The following is a 16,316-nucleotide window of genomic DNA, read 5'->3' as shown; positions in this document are numbered from 1 at the left end:
AGATAGTAGGGGTCCAAGAATCCCTAGTGCTGCCTAGTTAAGGTGGAGATGGGAGGGGAAATCACACTGAGCTGCAGAACTTTGCCCCGTATGAATTTTTCCCATGATCATTGAGCAACAGTGTAATCTTCAACGTCTGCCTCCAGCCGACAATCAGTGTTTAATTCTCCTACTGCGTCTCTGCTGCTCTGATCTACCCAACCTACCAACATGTTAGTTTTGTAACAGTGAAAGGTGCGGCAGTACTAAACACTTCTATTTAAAAGCAAACCTGCTTAAAGTTCATAACCATGTAAAGTGTTTGCATCCCCCTGGGGAGGAGGGAGCACTTACTGCCCATCCCACCATCACACTTATATCTCTGCCATAAGCAAAGTGCTATGAATGAAGTATTCCTAAGCTGGGTATCTGGCACTAGAAACAAGGTATAAAATGGAGGGCGTGTGATCTGGTGGTTCAGGTACAGGACTGAGGCCAGAGATCTCAGCTTTACACCCGGTTTTGTCATGGCTCTGTGACCTTCACTGTCATTTCAGCTCCATGCTTCTGGTTTTGGCCTCTGCTGTGTTATCCCCTTACCCCATTCTTTACATATCCTGTCTCTCTAGATTGTAAGTTCCTTAGGGCTGGGGTTCCTCCTACTTCCTGCTATGTATGTACAGCGCCTAGCACAATGGTGCTGCTAGCTGCTACTCTAATCCAAATAACTGTTAAATCCAAAAATTTTAAAACACATGAACAGTGCTTGAAGAGCCCACTCAGCTGGGTCTGCAAATGTGCAGGAGCACGCTACAGGAGAACCTGGCTAACTCCAAAAAGGGGGGGTGGGGAAGGTAAAACCTTTTGTGAATTAGCAAGGAAGCCAGCCAGAGTCATGTTCTAATTGGGTTTTGGCCATCCCTGTAGCCAAGTTTGCTATGCTGCTGAGTGGAATACTCATGGCTGTGGGTTGTTGCATCTCTTTTGTGTAGCACTTATGAAGTTTTAGGCATAAGAGACCAAACTCTAGTACCGTAAGTCCCTGAGAAGTGAGGCTTGGTCACTAGGCTGGCTGTGCTGCAAGATCCACATAGTGGAGGTTGTACTGTATTTTGAAATGGCCAAGGCTTGGGAAGCCGAGGAAGCTAGACATGAATCCTGTGTCCTTTTTCTCTTTCCGTTAAAGATCATGCCGGATACAAAACTGACCTGCTGCCAGAGGTGTAGGGAATATATTTAGTGAGGTTAGCATGTAAGGGAGCAGAATAACATCAGTTAGTGGGGCAGAAATAAGCTTAGGAAGCTGTTGGCTTAGTAAGGCTTATGTCTGCTACGACTTAGTGATTGGCCCTGGAAGTAGGAGTTCTTCAAGCTTAGCAATGTAGGTAAACTGCAGTCCCAGGGCAATTTCTGGAGTTCTGCAGCCTGGGGTGTCTCAGTCAAGAGAAGGTCTATATGAGGCCTGACCTTTGATAATGTCCATCTGGACCAGGTGCTGTGACTAATAGTTACCTGTATCTGTTAGTCTAGTGGTTCTAGACAGCAACAGACTCTGCCTCGTTGTATTCTAGAGTCCACTTACCAAGCGTGCTCTGCTAATCCTTGCTTGCTTATCTAGTTGTGATCATTACAATCTGATGATTGCATAACTTTGTCTTGTGTCATAAAGTAAAGGTCTTCATTTACGGGGAATTTTCCTGAGTGAAATCAGCATTGGTGCACATCAACACTTAGTGTTTCTCTCTCTAAACCAGCGGCTCTCAACCTTTCCAGACTACTGTACCCCTTTCAGGAGTCTGATTTGTCGTGTACCCCAAGTTTCACCTCACTTAAACTACTTGCTTACAAAATCACACACATACAAAAGTGTCATAGCACACTATTACTGAAAAATTGCTTACCATATAATTATAAAAATATTGTGACACCCCCCCCCCTCAGGTTTGAAACCCTGATCTACTATATAGGGAAGTATAAACAAAGTCATGGTCTGTATGAAATTTTAGTTTGTATTGATTTTGCTAGTGCTTTCGTGTAGCCTGTTGTAAAACGAAGCCAATATCTAGATGAGTTGACGTATCTTCTGGAAGACCTCTATGTACCCCTGGCTGAGAACCACTGCAGTGCTTGTGAATGTGAACTAGTGTTTGTGCACGTGAACCCTGTAGTGCTTAGCTTTACAAAGTGCCTGCTTGGTCAGAAGAGATGCACAGTTAAAATGCTGAATATGTGTATTTTATGCTGGCTACTTAAAGTTCTGCTGAAGCCATTCAGGAGCGAAGAGTGTAGCTGCAAACAGCCTCTGCTTAATACTGTTATTTCAAATAAGCACCTGACAATTAGCTTGCTAGCAGAGTCAAAGGTGGCGGCAGGCAGCCTTGCACCATTCATGCCAAATGCGGCTTGTAAGAGCTTTTCCAGCTTGCTCCCAAATCCCTTTGATCTGGCTGGCCTAGTTGGCATGCAGAAGAGTATTTTCCTTCCTTCTAAGCTGGTCTGCTGCAGCAAAATTGAAGCAGAGGCTCTTGCATCGTGCACTAGACATCGCAGATCGTCTTGAATCCCTAATTTCAATAACATCCAGCCCCTCTGCTGAGATTTAATAGATGGGTGTTTCAGCAAAAATGGTAGCCAGACCTTGGGGCTTAGCACCCCCACCCTGGGTCAGGGGATTGGGCTATGGAGGAAGCAAGACAGGACAAACTCCAGCCTCTGGGGATACGAGGGGTATTCCTGGCACCAGTGAGGCAGGGAGATGCCCAGCTGGTATCGCTTGCTCCAGACACCTTGGACCCAAGTGATGTCAGCAGCCAGCGTGCGGCACTGGGAGCTCTCAGACGGCTTTTACTCTCTGCTGATCGGCTGTTTGCGCCAGCCTCTGCCTCAGTCCTCACACTGCCTGCATCGTTCTCCCTGCCCCCACCAACCCCTTACTCTCTCTTCGCTTGTTCTAACCTCCCTCCTCCTTACCCAATGCCTCCTGCTGGTCCAGCATAAAGAGGAACAAATACGAACAGGAATTAGCCCTGTGCTCAGTCACCCCTGCCCCCTGGCTTGTAGCTGCATTCCTTTCCTTCACTCCTGGGGTGTGTCTCCATGTGGTGCTGGAGGTCTAAATTCCAGCTCAAGCCGCGCTTGAGGGGTAAGACCCATCTAGTGGGCTTAACAGTAGTGTATGGTGGTGTGAGGAGTGGGAGGGGCTGGCTGGCCCAAGCCTGTATCTGGCTGACATGCTAGGTGCATACTAGAGGCAGCTGGCCCATCACACCATTGCTGCCGCCACTCAAAGGGTAGACGTACCCTTGGTCTCCAAATAAATTTGGACAGTCAATGCTTTGAGGTGAGCCCTAGGTCTGGATGGTGTTCAAACCCTTGGACCCTAGGCTGTTCAGGCTCTCTACTTGGACTGTGTCCTGTTACTATGACTACTTCCACTTCTGTTTGTGCATGCTCTGTCGCGGTGTCAGACTCAACAGCTCCCCGTGCACCCAGGAGTCACGTTCACAGCAGCTTTATTAGCTGCGGGGAGGAAAGTCCAACCTCAGGGCACTGTGCCGAAGGTCGTAGCTTCAGTCTGGGGGTAACCCTTTTTAAATATCACTCGGTAACCGCTGAACAGCGTGAGGCAAGGGGAAGCAGGGATTTTGTGCTGCTGAACTTTGCATTAGGGCACCTTTCACCTAGTGAGGGCTGTAAAATAAGCGGAGGAGGAAGATTTCACAGGGAGCAGAGAGTGAGGTGTTGAAGGGGGGCACCAGAGAAGCTTTAGGATCTCCATACTAAAGTAGTAGTATGTGTACAGGGGAAAACAAAACAATGGGCAATTAGGGACTACTCTCCCTCTTAATCAGCTGGCTTAATCACCTATAGGATTTTGTGGGAAATGCCATGCTCCGACCAGTGGTCCATCTAGTCCACAGTCCTGCCACCAACAGTGGCCAATGGCGGTTTTAAAGGAAGGTGCAAGAAAATCCTCCTGGGTAACTTGTGCCCAGGAAAAGTTTCTTTCTAGCCTCTGCCAGGTACAGGTTTGGCTGAAGCCCTGACACAGGAGCATTTATCATGCTTCCAAAGCTCTTGTTCTTTTAATTATTATAATCCTGGATTTTCTCCCCCACCCCCGCCTGAGTGTTTCTCTCTAGAAGCCTCCTTGCTTTGCTGGAAATGCCACATCACTCTGGGGTACAGCTTTTAAGAGCATCGTGGCCGTGGTCTGCTCAGTGATACAACTCACTAACCCGGCACCTACCCCCTCAGCAGGTACTACAGAAATAACTGGCTGGCCTGCCCCATCCTTCTGGGATGCTGTGCAAAGGAAGGGCAGTGGGCTGTGTTAAATTGAGGAGAGAAGGGGAGGATGTAGTTTTCTGACACTCTCTGACAAGGTTGTCTCATGTGCCAGACGTCCACCAGGCTGGAGGGGTTGTGGGGAACGCCTGTCCATCTGCTGCGCATAAAAGCCACACATGGCTTGCGCTTGTCTCTGGGCGGCTGTCTACGCTGCTGTCTGGAGGTGTGACTGCAGAATGCATAGGCCTACTGGCTTGGACCTACTACTTGGATCGAGCGAGCTTGGGTATCGCTAGCACTGTAGACGCAGCGGCATGCGCTAGCTCTCCAAGTATGCACCCAGAGTACTGGTGGGACTGTACTCCAGTGGCTAGCCCGTCCCACCACAGCTCTGCTGCTATTTTTAGCAAGCTAGCTCGATCCAAGCTAGCTCAGGCCTGTCCACACATGAGGCAATCCCACCTCGTGACAGCAGTGTAGACATACCCGTGGGGTTTCTGTAGTCCATTCACAGTGCTCGGAGAAAGGGGTGGAGGGGGTGTAACCAAACACTCCTCATTGCTGCTTCAGCTTCCAGAAGGCTGGCAGGGTTGCAAAAGGGCCTCCTGTCCGGTGGAAGCCCTGACAGATTAGAGTCCAATGGCAAACAGACACCACTGTAGAGTGCAGCTTTCAGAGCCCCGAAGGGTGTGAACTCCCTCCTAAAGTGACCTCTCGGGATAAACACAAGCGCGTGGGATTCAGGGTGACAAAGTACAGCTGCTGGGATGAGCTGGCTCTCTTCCCCCTCTCACTGTGGTCACTGAGGCATATAGAAGGGGCAGGCTCTGCATATGCATTATTAGAATGCAGAAAGGTAACCCAGACCTTGCAGCATCTTTAATTAGGTCTGAGCTGTAACCCAGAGCAGCCTTACTCCTGAGAGAGGTATGGCCCCATCCCTTCACCGCTGAGGAAACTGAGATCAAATAACTTGCCCCAAGACATACAGAAAGTTAGTTGCAGAGCTGGCAATGGAATCTGAGTCCTGCTTCCCTGTGCTCCTCTATCTCTAGACTACTCCAGCAGTGGGAAAGCTGTGCTTAGGTGTTTGTACCGCTAGTCTGACAGCAAAGGGACAATCGGCTTCACCTAAGTCAGTGTGTTAAAGCTCCTTCACCCTTTTAACTGCAAAGTGTCAAAGGGTACGTCTATACTTACCCGCTGGTTCAACGGCAAGCAGTCTATCTTCTGGGATCGATTTATCGCGTCTTGTCTAGATGCGATAAATCGATCCCGGAAGTGCTCGCCGTCGACGCCGGTAATCCTGCTCCGAGAGGAGTAGGCGGAGTCGACGGGGGAGCCTGCCTGCCGCGTGTGGACCCGCGGTAAGTACCTTTAAGTTCAAACTAAGATACTTCGACTTCAGCTACGTTATTCACGTAGCTGAAGTTGCTTATCTTAGTTCGAACTGGGGGCTTAGTGTGGACCAGCCCTAAGGCTCTAAATGTACTACATGTAACTTATAGACCCTGAGGCTGGTTAAACCAAACTGCAGGTGTACTGTGGCCACCTTCCTTGCCCAGGCCTACTAGTCACTACTTGCTACCTGTCTCCCCCAGTACTAGGGCAGGAGAAATCGGGTACTGCTATTTTATCCATAACTGAATGTTCAGTCTCTCTCCACCCATTCCCCTCCATTTAGTTATCCCTGCTACTCCTGAAAAGCAGTTTCCATTTCTTGGTCTGGCCCCATGACTCTTTCTTGCATCCCAAAGCCATAAAGATGTGGAATGTCCTTCCTGCTATGTGTGGGTACTGGAACAAAGCAAGTTGGCAGAACAATGCACTACAGTGCCAATTAATGCTGCACAGCAGTTTGTTCAGTAATGGATGCAATCTTTTTGCATTTAACTCCCTTTCTCTGCTGATGAGACATGAAACAGTTTAGCTTTAAAACCACATGGTGCCTGATTCTCAGATTGTGAGTGCTATAATATAAGCAGCTCTTTAGGGCAGTGGTTGTCTTGTTGTTCTAGGTTTGTACAGCGCCAGGCACAATGGGATCCTGGTCTGTGATTGAGGATCTTGAGTATTACTGCAGTACAAACCATAAATAATTGAGCTCTTCAGAAAGCTCATCTAGAGATTGTCGTTCTGGGGGCTCAAAATCAGACCTTTGGGGTTTCTCCTTCTTCCAGAGAAGGAAAACAGAGTTGCTTTGTGTCCTCTTGCCGGCTTTTCTTTTCATGAGATTAAAAAGGGGGGAAACCCTGAAAAAAAATTGCCCTAATTTATAAAGCAATAAGTTTGAATCTTGGCATGGGGATGGCACTTAGCAAAACAGGGTCCCCTCCTGCTCAAGAACTGTGGCTGCTACCATAATGTAATAAATCTGAGCATCTTTATAATGCTCCTGGGATATTAGTCCCACAGAATTTATAACTTTGTAACAGTTACAAAGAGAGTAAGTACCTGGGGAAGATGATGATGATCCATACATTTAACCTGCTGAAGTATCATTCGTGTGCTTTTTTTCAGAACAAATGTTACTGTGTGGTAGATTTGTTTTTGAGAGTACCATCCTCTGTTTGATTCAAACTCCTGGACGCTTGATCAATTGCTAGGTACTTTTTGGTGATCTGGAATCTTCGCAATTCAGGACAACATGACTTGACTTCTATTGCCTAGAAATCTCTTTGCGTAAAATGTGTTGTGATGGTGCAAACCTACTTTCACCAGATATTTGGAAAGTTTCTGCATTCTTTCAAATACAGCCTATTGCATGTGCATACAAACGCCAGGGCATTAGATTTATCACAACACATTAGGCCCACAGAGATGCATTTTGTTGCTTTGTCGTTTAGTCGAGCCATGTTGTCATATCACCAATAAACTTCTTGGTGTAAATCAGCTATGATGGTGCAACATTATCAGTTTTTTGGAAAGTTTCTCTGCTCTTTCAAATACAACTTATTATATATGCATACCAAGGGTCATATTCTGCCTTTGGACATGAGAGATTTGTAAGCTCTTTGGAGCAGGGACTGTCTTTGTTATGTGTTTGTCCAGCACCTAGCACAATGGTATCCTGGCTCGTGACTGGGGCTCCTGGGTACTACCACAGTACCCAAACATGAGTGCAGCTCCCACCGAAGTTAACCCATTAAACTGACTTTAATGCAAGATGCATGTAGATATCTGAGGCCAAAATTTAGACTGTGGTGTGTTATACTATATACTACAACAGAGCAGTTAAAGTTTCTGCCTTTTTGGAACCTGGCAGAATCTGTACAGTCTTATTCTGAATGCACCATCTGAAACAAAGCCAGTCTCTCTGCTCCCACATCCACCAAGGAATTCTAGTCAGTGATCCCTGTTCTGCCTTGTGAAAGACCAGTTGATAGCTTGTATAAAGTATCCAGGCTTTAATGGCAGAGAAGGTCACTCACAGATGCAAAGCCATTCTATGCTATGATTTACAGGGTCACTGAACTGCGTGACAATTACTTGATTTCCTTTCCCAGTCAGATGGCTTTTCATGGGGGTGTTTTTGTGTGCTAAATGGTAGCAGGTTAATTAAGTGAAACCAATTTGCACCTAGCACGGCTTCAGGCAGGCCGTGGATTTTTCTCTGCACTTTGTTTGCTATGTGTGGCTAGGGTTACCATATTTCAACAATCAAAAAAGAGGACATGGGGTGCCGCCCTAGCCCTGCCCCCTCCCACTTCCTGCCCCCCTCAGAATCCCCCTACCTGTCCCCTGACTGCCTTCTCCTGAGGACCCCCCCACCCTAACTGCCCCCAGGACCCCACCCCCTATCTAAGTCTCCCTGCTCCCTGTCCCCTGACTGCCCCAACCGCTCTCTACACCCCCTTCTCCTGACAGCCCCCCCAGAACCACCAACCAATCTAACCCCGTTCCCTGTCCCTTGCCTGCCCCCCCTACCAGGCCGAGGGAGAGTTGCGAGCTCCACGTGCAGCCAAACACTGGCACTGCTCTGCGGGGGAGGGGGAGGGACTCTGGCTGCTAGAGGCCCCAGTGGCTGCGAGCGGCTTTCAATCAGGCCCAGCCATCCAATTAGCTGCGCCGCACTCTGCATGAGGGGAAGGGGGAAATCCCGGACATTTCTACTTTATTAAAAGCTGAAAAAGCCGGACATGTCCGGGGAAACCCGGGCAGATGGTAACCCTATGTGTGGCTGAGAACTAAGATGCGTGGATGAAATTTGAATTTGTCCAGGAGGGATTGATTCTGTACCAGTCTTTCTTCTCCCTATTTTCAAATGGCCAGAAAACTCACACAACCTTGAATCAAAAAGGCTTGTCACTTGGATTCCTGTACAGGTCCTCCAGGAACTGAACAGTACCAGCCACTGGTTATGAAGGCCTTGTGCACCCACTTTTAGCATTTTAGAGTTGGGGGCAAGATCTCACTAACATGGGAAGAAAAATGTTACAGAAACTATCTGCTGCCAATCAAGCGCAAACTATGTTGAGGCTGCTTATTTCGGGAGGTGACTAAATGTAAACTGCTCTAGAAGTGCAAAGCAGCAGATGGGGGTTTCAGGGAGTCAGAGCCTGCATTCGGGTACTTAGCAAATTTAATTTTGCTAGCAGCTACAGGTAACGAATACAGGAAATGGTTTTCCCTAGTTCCTGTGCAATAGTTCAGTCTAAAGGGCTTTGTGGCACCAAGTACAGCCTCTGCTTCCAGGACTGCAAAGAATAGGATTTCAGGACATGAGGGATGGCAGGAGTAGGGTGACCAGATGTCCTGATTTTTATAGGGACAGTCCCGATTTTGGGGGGCTTTTTCTTATATAGGCACCTATTACTCCCCACCCCCTGTCCTGATTTTTTACACTTTCTATCTGGTCACCCTAGGCAGGAGGGGCATTGAAGGGAAATGGGTTTTTGCTGAAACCCAATCACTCCCTTAAACGTGGCAAAGTGAGCGTGTAGTCCCATGATAGGGAACACACATTCATACAATATTTACCTCTTAACTGTAGGGTGCCAAAAGGATTTTCTTGTTGAATCTCTCATTCATTTCCACCATCCCAAGTGAATTCAAGATGGCATGTCCTGTATTTCCTTGGTGGTTGGTGATGGGAGGTAAATTTCTGGGCTGGGATCAGAAGATCAGCATTGGTGAATTGGGCACTGACGCTTTGCGGATTTCAAAATTTAGTGTCAAACTTATTTTTCAAAACCTCCTTTTCTCTTGGCCTTATGTTGTCTCGTGCAAGAGAATTTCTGCATGCAATTTCCCTGGTGTTTTAAACAATTGTTAACTTTACGTTCCTTTCTCTTTCTCAGCTGGTTAAAACCCACAATCTGCTGACCAACAGGAATTACATTTTTGGCTACCACCCGCATGGAATCATGGGCTTGGGTGCGTTCTGCAACTTCAGCACAGAAGCCACTGGTGTTGGCCAGAAGTTTCCTGGGATCAGACCGTACCTTGCTACGCTAGCTGGGAACTTTAGAATGCCTATTTTGAGGGACTACTTAATGTCTGGCGGTAAGAACGAAAGATCCCACTCCTTCCTCTCCCTCTCCCCACCTAGCCACTCTCCAGATTCTGTCTTTCTCCCCCCCAGTCTCTATTGCAGCATCCAAAGCTTGAAGCTGAAATCAGTTGATTTGCAGAATCTTTTTCCTCAGCTTGTTCTCGTCTCGCCTGCAGGAGCGGCTGAGACTGGTTTATATTAGTAGAAAGACAAAGGCGCGCTGAAGCCCATATCTTGCCATAGTTCTAAGAAACACTGCAGGTGAGCAATCTAGCAGTGGCACCAGTGGATGTGGGCTAAAGGATACAATAAGCCTCTTCCATCTCCTAAGATCTATTGGGCATTTGGAGGTGGTGAGAAAAAACAGGCCAAATTTATGTCTAGCAAACGTAAGTGTTCTCTTTAGTGCTTGATTATTTTAGTACTGTGGTTAACTTTGCTTCTTAATCCTATTACATTTACAGTAATTACCAAAAAGGCTATAGAAAATTGGTAGTTTGCCTTTAAGGGGGAAACTTGGACTATTAACTCCGATGGCCAGGAAAGGAATGTTAGGGTAGGTCTATACTACAAAAGCAACGTTGGTGCCGCTGCGCTCCTGTAGCGCTTTGATGAAGAGCGCTCTCCCATCGGCTTAGTAGTCACTCCACCTCTGCGAGAGGCTGTAGCTACGTTGGCTGGAGAAACTCACCTGCCAACATAGCGCTGTCTTGGGTGGGGGCTACAGTCAGTATAATTACGTTGCTCAGAGGTGTGAAAACCACACACCTGAGCAATGTACTTCTACTGAAATAAGTGTGTAGTGTAGACTTGGTCTTAAGAAGGAGACTTAGACGTGCTCTGTGTGGCAGTAGCCTGTGGTGAGGTTACACTTGAACATTTAGTTTGTGGCAAGCTGGAGATCTGAATCTAGCCTACCAGGACTGTCCACATGCAGTGTGGTGATTCGCATTAATAGTCTGCTCATGTGCTTTTTATCTTGTCTTTTTTTTTTTTTCCCAGAGGGCTAGCTCCAAGCACTGCCCCCCCCCCCCACACACACACACCAGTAGAGTGCATGCAAACAGACCATGGCAGGCACCGTGGAGTAGAGTCACACCATGGCTTGCTACCAAGGAGGGATGGTCTCTTGCTAACCTGCATGTCATATGGGCTAGTTAGCTACCTACCACAGATAGACTAGGTAATGGTATTGTTTCAGCTTGTAGTTGTTCCATAAAGTCCTTTAGAAGGGAAAAGCAAGCTGTCTCTCCGTTTAGATGGGGCTGGGGGTATTAAGCAGTGAAATTGATCTTCCTATGTTGCACTAATGCATCTCATTCATTCCAGTCTTTAAATCATGTATGTTGTAGGTTCTAGTGAGAAAGCTGTCACTGATTTCAGGAAAATAGGAGTCATTTGACTGTGTACTGTGTTTTAGTGTATCTGAAACTTGATTTAGGAACAAGGACACTTTTTTTCTAGACTCAGAATAACCTTACCATAAAATCCCTGTATTTCAGGAATCTGAGAAGATACTGCATTTATTTTGCATATATTTGGCATTGTCAATTAAGTGATATTTAATAAAGCTGGAAAATAAATCCCCCTTTTCTACTTCTGATTGGAATTTTAAACTCCTTGGAGCCAAGCCTGGCGCTAATTCCGTAAAGCATTATGCCCCCCTGTCGGGCTGTATAATGGATGGTATTCACCTACTCTCCTGCAGACTGTACCCTCATCTTTGCCAGTACTGGGTTCTTGAGAGAATTATCCTGCAGTAATGAAGGCACCACCAGAATACCTTTTCACCATACATACTTTCTAGTTTGAGAGCAGAACAGAAAGTGTCTAGCTTGCTTTAACTTCTAGCACTCTCCACTTTGAAGTGCTGTGTTAGAAAAATGCACTAGTTCTTTGGCTAATCGACACTGGAATAAAGAGAGATCCCAGTGTGAAGGTGCACTGTCCATTTCTTGCTTTCCACCCCAGAATGCAACACGAAAGCATCTTTCCAGGGAAATGAGATTTCTCCCCACTATTTCCTGTCTCTCTTCATGGTTTCACACTCGATCCCCCAGCAAAAACCATTACACAGCCATTAAAATATTTAGAAAATCCTGCTAAATTGACTGAGCACTCAAATTTTCTCCCTTCAATAAGTGTAAAACTACTGAGTGCTACAAAATTTGGGGGCAGGATTTCTCCCTTAAATTAGACAGCCCTATGGCTCTTGGACAAATGGGCATTCATCTGAGTGCAGAAGTGAGCTCTTATGTGCTAGCTGTTCCGGCACTACACCAGTGACCAATACTGCCAACTGAAAGGGTAAAGTTCAGTGCCCACGCGCCAGAGCAATGATGTCCTGTAATAGCAAAAGGCTGGTGGGATTAGGGGCCTTGTACTGATGTAAGACTAGTGCTGCATCTATCGGTTTTAGGCCCGGCTTTTTAAAGGTATTTGGGCATTGCTGTGCTCTGTGCTGCAGTACCTAACTGATTTAGGAGTGAAAATATTTTCAAAAGGGAGTTAGACACTTAGGAGCCTAAATACCATCCAGTATCAATGGAACTTTGGGGGGAAGCGATAGCTCAGTGGTTTGAGCATTGGCCTGCTAAACCCAGGGTTGTGAGTTCAATCCTTGAGGGGGCCACTTACTGATCTGGGGCAAAATCAGTACTTGGTTCTGCTAGTGAAGGCAAGGGGCTGGACTCAATGACCTTTCAGGGTCCCTTCCAGTTCCTTGAGATAGGTATAATCTATATATATTTTTAACTTAAACATCTAAGTGCTTAAATCCCTTTTGACAATGAGATTGTTTCTAAATCACTTGGGTGTTGCAGTGCTGAGCTCAGCATACCCATGTGGCTTTAAAAATCTTTGGAGTTCGTTTTGGTCTGTGGGGATTTCCTTTCTAAGTTAGGAGGATGGTTGGCCTATTTAGGACCATCCAGCTGGTCTATAACAGCTGGAATTGAATAAGTGCCATCTCTCACCCTGGAGGATGGGGGGGAGATACTCTTTAAAAGTTGGGGATTATGCAGCGCTTTGTGTTTTCAAAACCAAATGCGTCCCTCCTTGCCCACTCATCTTCTGCACTGCAAACGGCAAGTCTTCAGTAATTCCTAGCCAGATTTTTCTCTCCTGGAATGCTCAGGTATCTGTCCTGTGAACCGCGACAGCATAGATTACATCCTGTCCAAGAACGGCAGTGGAAATGCAATTGTCATTGTGGTGGGAGGAGCTGCAGAGTCCCTGAACTGCACACCAGGGAAGAACTCGGTGACTCTGAAAAATCGGAAGGGATTTGTGAAGCTGGCTCTACGACACGGGTAAAGGAGAAATCCGCTCTAATCCATAACACTTCAATTTCCAGCACATCTATGGGAGTAGATTTATAACAGCCCCCCCATTACACTCACCCTCAGCACCCCCAACCCTGGTCCCAGCAGCCCCTGGGCGAGCGGCCCCGGCCCCTGGGCGAGCCCCACGACCCCTCCCTATTTTCCCCGGACATGCCCGGCTTTTTGGAATTTCCTCCCAGACGGGGATTTGAGGACCAAAAAGCCGGACATGTCTGGGAAAATCCAGACGTATGGTAACCCTAGCAGTAAGACTCTGCTGTTCCAAAGCCTGTATTGTCCTTTACTTTGTTCCACTTCCACGGTATTGTTCTGCCCACCCCTGAAATAGGAACCAGATTAACTTTTTTGTGTGCGCACCTATATGAAACTGGCAGTTCAGGTGCTTGCTTCAGCCCTGCCCATGCAGCTCTGGTTGTGAAGTCATTGGTGGATAGCTCACCTTTTTTTCTGATTTGGGGGTTGTATTATGGGAACGCCTAGTGGCCCTAGCTGAGATCATTGTGCTAGGCATGCCATGCTCTGTACATCTACATGGGCAGTCCCAGCCCCGTAGCTCTTGCAATTTGAAGAGACAAGACAAAGCGTGGGAGAAAAATGGGGGAAAACCTTCCTTACGGAGGAGAAACAGATTAAACGATTGGCCCAAGGAATCGAACCCGGATCTCCTGAGTCTCTCTGGTGCCTTAATCACAATCCCATCCTCCCTCTCTAGTTTAGACTCTGTCTTCTGATGATTTGTACAACTGACCGGGGCACCCACTGGAGCATATTGCATCTTGCAAACCATAGTAACTCCTAGCAATAGTGAAGGCTTGTTTTGGATGTTGCAGGCAAAGTTGCAGTGAATACAGCATGCAGAAAATCCACTGGAGCCTCCCCTGGTGCTCTTCTTTGCTCAGGCATGTCTGCTGGCATTGAGCCTAGAAGCTGATTTCCAGCCTCTGGAAGGTTTTGATTCGCGTCTTGTTTCTTTCTTTGTAGAGCGGATTTGGTCCCGGTGTATTCGTTTGGCGAGAACGAGGTTTACAAGCAGGTGATCTTTGAGGAGGGCTCCTGGGGAAGATGGGTCCAGAAGAAGTTTCAGAAACACATTGGTTTTGCTCCGTGCATATTCCATGGCCGTGGCCTTTTCTCTTCCAACACCTGGGGATTGGTACCTTATTCCAAGCCCATCACCACTGTTGGTAGGCACTGGATTTGAACATGTACATGACTTTCTGCACCGCACTGTTCTATTGGGCTGGAGAAAAGGCTGGTTTAGACTGTGCTGAGGTTAGGATAACTAGACTCCCTGGATCCAAAGGCTCAGATTCAAGCAGGGTGAACTTAGCCTTTTATCCTTCCTTGCAGTTACCATGTTGGTTTAGCAGAAGTTGTTACACTGGGTTGCTCTCTGGAATCCAGATCTGTGTCTGGATCCCACTCCAGCCTGAGTGTTCTGACACTGAGCCCCCTCTTTGTTCTCACCTCCCAAAGCACCAAGCTTTTCAGAAGGGAGAAACAGCCCAGTTCTATGCAGGGGTTCTCTTACTGCAGCAGGTATGTCTGGTCTCTAATTCATCAGTGTTAAACATTACAGCAGTTATTTGGACCTACCAGAAACTGAGACTCTTGAAGTCGTCTTAAAGGATCCACAGTGAATGAAAAATCCATCCTACGGCAATTGCCTAAGCTGTGCAGACATTGTTATCATTGTTTCCTTACTCTGCCCCCCTTCTCTCCACGTGGATCCTATGTGAATATCTTATTTACAGTATTGTAAAGCGGCATCTCCCTTTGTGACCCAGATAAGAACCGCACATGAACCAATAGCCAACTCAGCAGAGTGCAGAAAATCAATATATTTGGCATGGATCACCCAGGAACAGTTCAGTGAGCTAGAATTTACCTTTCAGCCCAGGGTAATGCATAAGCTGCACTACCCCCGGCGTTGCACCAGGAGGCATTGTATTCCTGAGAAATCCTGCTAAGATACAATTCCTCCTCCTTACTCTGGAAGGGGTAGTAAGTTACTGCTGGTCTGTAACAGCAGAAGTTGCTACACCCTCTGGGGCATTGGCAGCAAAATTTGCACTGGTGTAACTTTGATTCTGCTACAACCACTGTAATTGGCTACTAAAGACATGCTCTGCACCACTGGAAACCAGGGATTGTGCCGGTGTGACTTGCACTCTGACGCAGAGCTCGCTGAAGGCAGTGGGAATCTTTCCAATAATTGCAATGGGCTTTGGATAACCCCCTTAGTATGTTAAATTGTTCTGGTGCAAGCCCTGTCTTACACCATTGCAGGGCAGGGCTGCACAAGTGTAGCTACACCATTGCAAAACTCTAGCATAGATGGGCGTCTAGACAATGCAGAAACCTCAGACCCTCTGTTGGGAGAGAAACTGTCTAATGTTCTGGATTTTGTTTTTCATTTCAGTTGGGGAGCCTATCACCGTTCCTAAAGTTGACCATCCGAGCCAGAGGGAGATAGACTTTTATCACTGCATGTATGTGAGCTCTCTGATTAGACTCTTTGACAAGTACAAGACTAAGTTTGGCCTGCCAGAGACTGAGGTATTGGACATCAACTGAGAGAACTACGTTTGACCTGGTGGTGACCTGCTCAAAATCAGAGTTGGAGATGGTGTCTCCAAAAGTCCACATTGTGTTTTGTTCTATAAAGCTGAAAGCATGTGTGGATGGGTGTCTGTTTTTAAAGGAAAAAAAGTTGTTAAACTATTCAAATGTTAGACCTTTTTAAAAATAAAAAAAAATCTTGCTTCAGATACATCCCATTACAAATTGCTATCGCTATCAAGAAGAACACTACAATTCCCCACAGCTGTGGGAATGAGGACAGGAAAATGTGATTCCCATTGTAATCTGCTATATAATATTTGATTGCCAATGATGGACTTTAAATATTCCCACTGCTACAGATTCTTACCAGCAGTGGCACAGATTCTGCTGGGAGAGTAGGGCCCATTCATTTTGCAACCCAAAGAAAGCACTTATTTGATTTGATAGTGACCCCGGTATTGTAGGTACATAGCACAAGGGCGTTTCTGGTTGGGAAAAGCCCCTTCTGAAAGCACAAACAATGCAATTTGATGGTTGGGCCCTGTTTTATAGCTTCTGGTGTGCATGGGGTTGGAAACCAAAAGAACTTGTAACTCTAATGTACCTTGTTATTTCCATGCAGTATATAGAATATTTAGCTCCCT

The 16,316-nt window shown here is 46.7% G+C and overlaps 1 protein-coding gene across 1 annotated transcript in view; it reads left to right on the top strand.

The window, feature by feature from the left end:
* The window catches only part of DGAT2 (diacylglycerol O-acyltransferase 2), a 35,882-nt gene extending 20,198 nt beyond the window's left edge, over positions 1-15,684 (top strand). Inside the window, exons 6-9 of the mRNA XM_065414113.1 lie at positions 9,570-9,774; positions 12,900-13,074; positions 14,089-14,291; positions 15,530-15,684. Coding sequence (XP_065270185.1) covers positions 9,570-9,774; positions 12,900-13,074; positions 14,089-14,291; positions 15,530-15,684 — 738 coding nt within the window. The remainder of the gene's footprint in view (positions 1-9,569; positions 9,775-12,899; positions 13,075-14,088; positions 14,292-15,529) is intronic.
* The last annotated feature ends 632 nt before the right edge of the window (positions 15,685-16,316 follow it).

This window comes from Emys orbicularis, chromosome 1 (genome assembly GCF_028017835.1).
Source record: "Emys orbicularis isolate rEmyOrb1 chromosome 1, rEmyOrb1.hap1, whole genome shotgun sequence".
Classification (NCBI taxonomy): Eukaryota; Metazoa; Chordata; order Testudines; family Emydidae; genus Emys; species Emys orbicularis.
The sequence above is the reverse complement of the archived record's forward strand: the minus strand, read 5'-3'. Positions and strand labels throughout refer to the sequence as shown.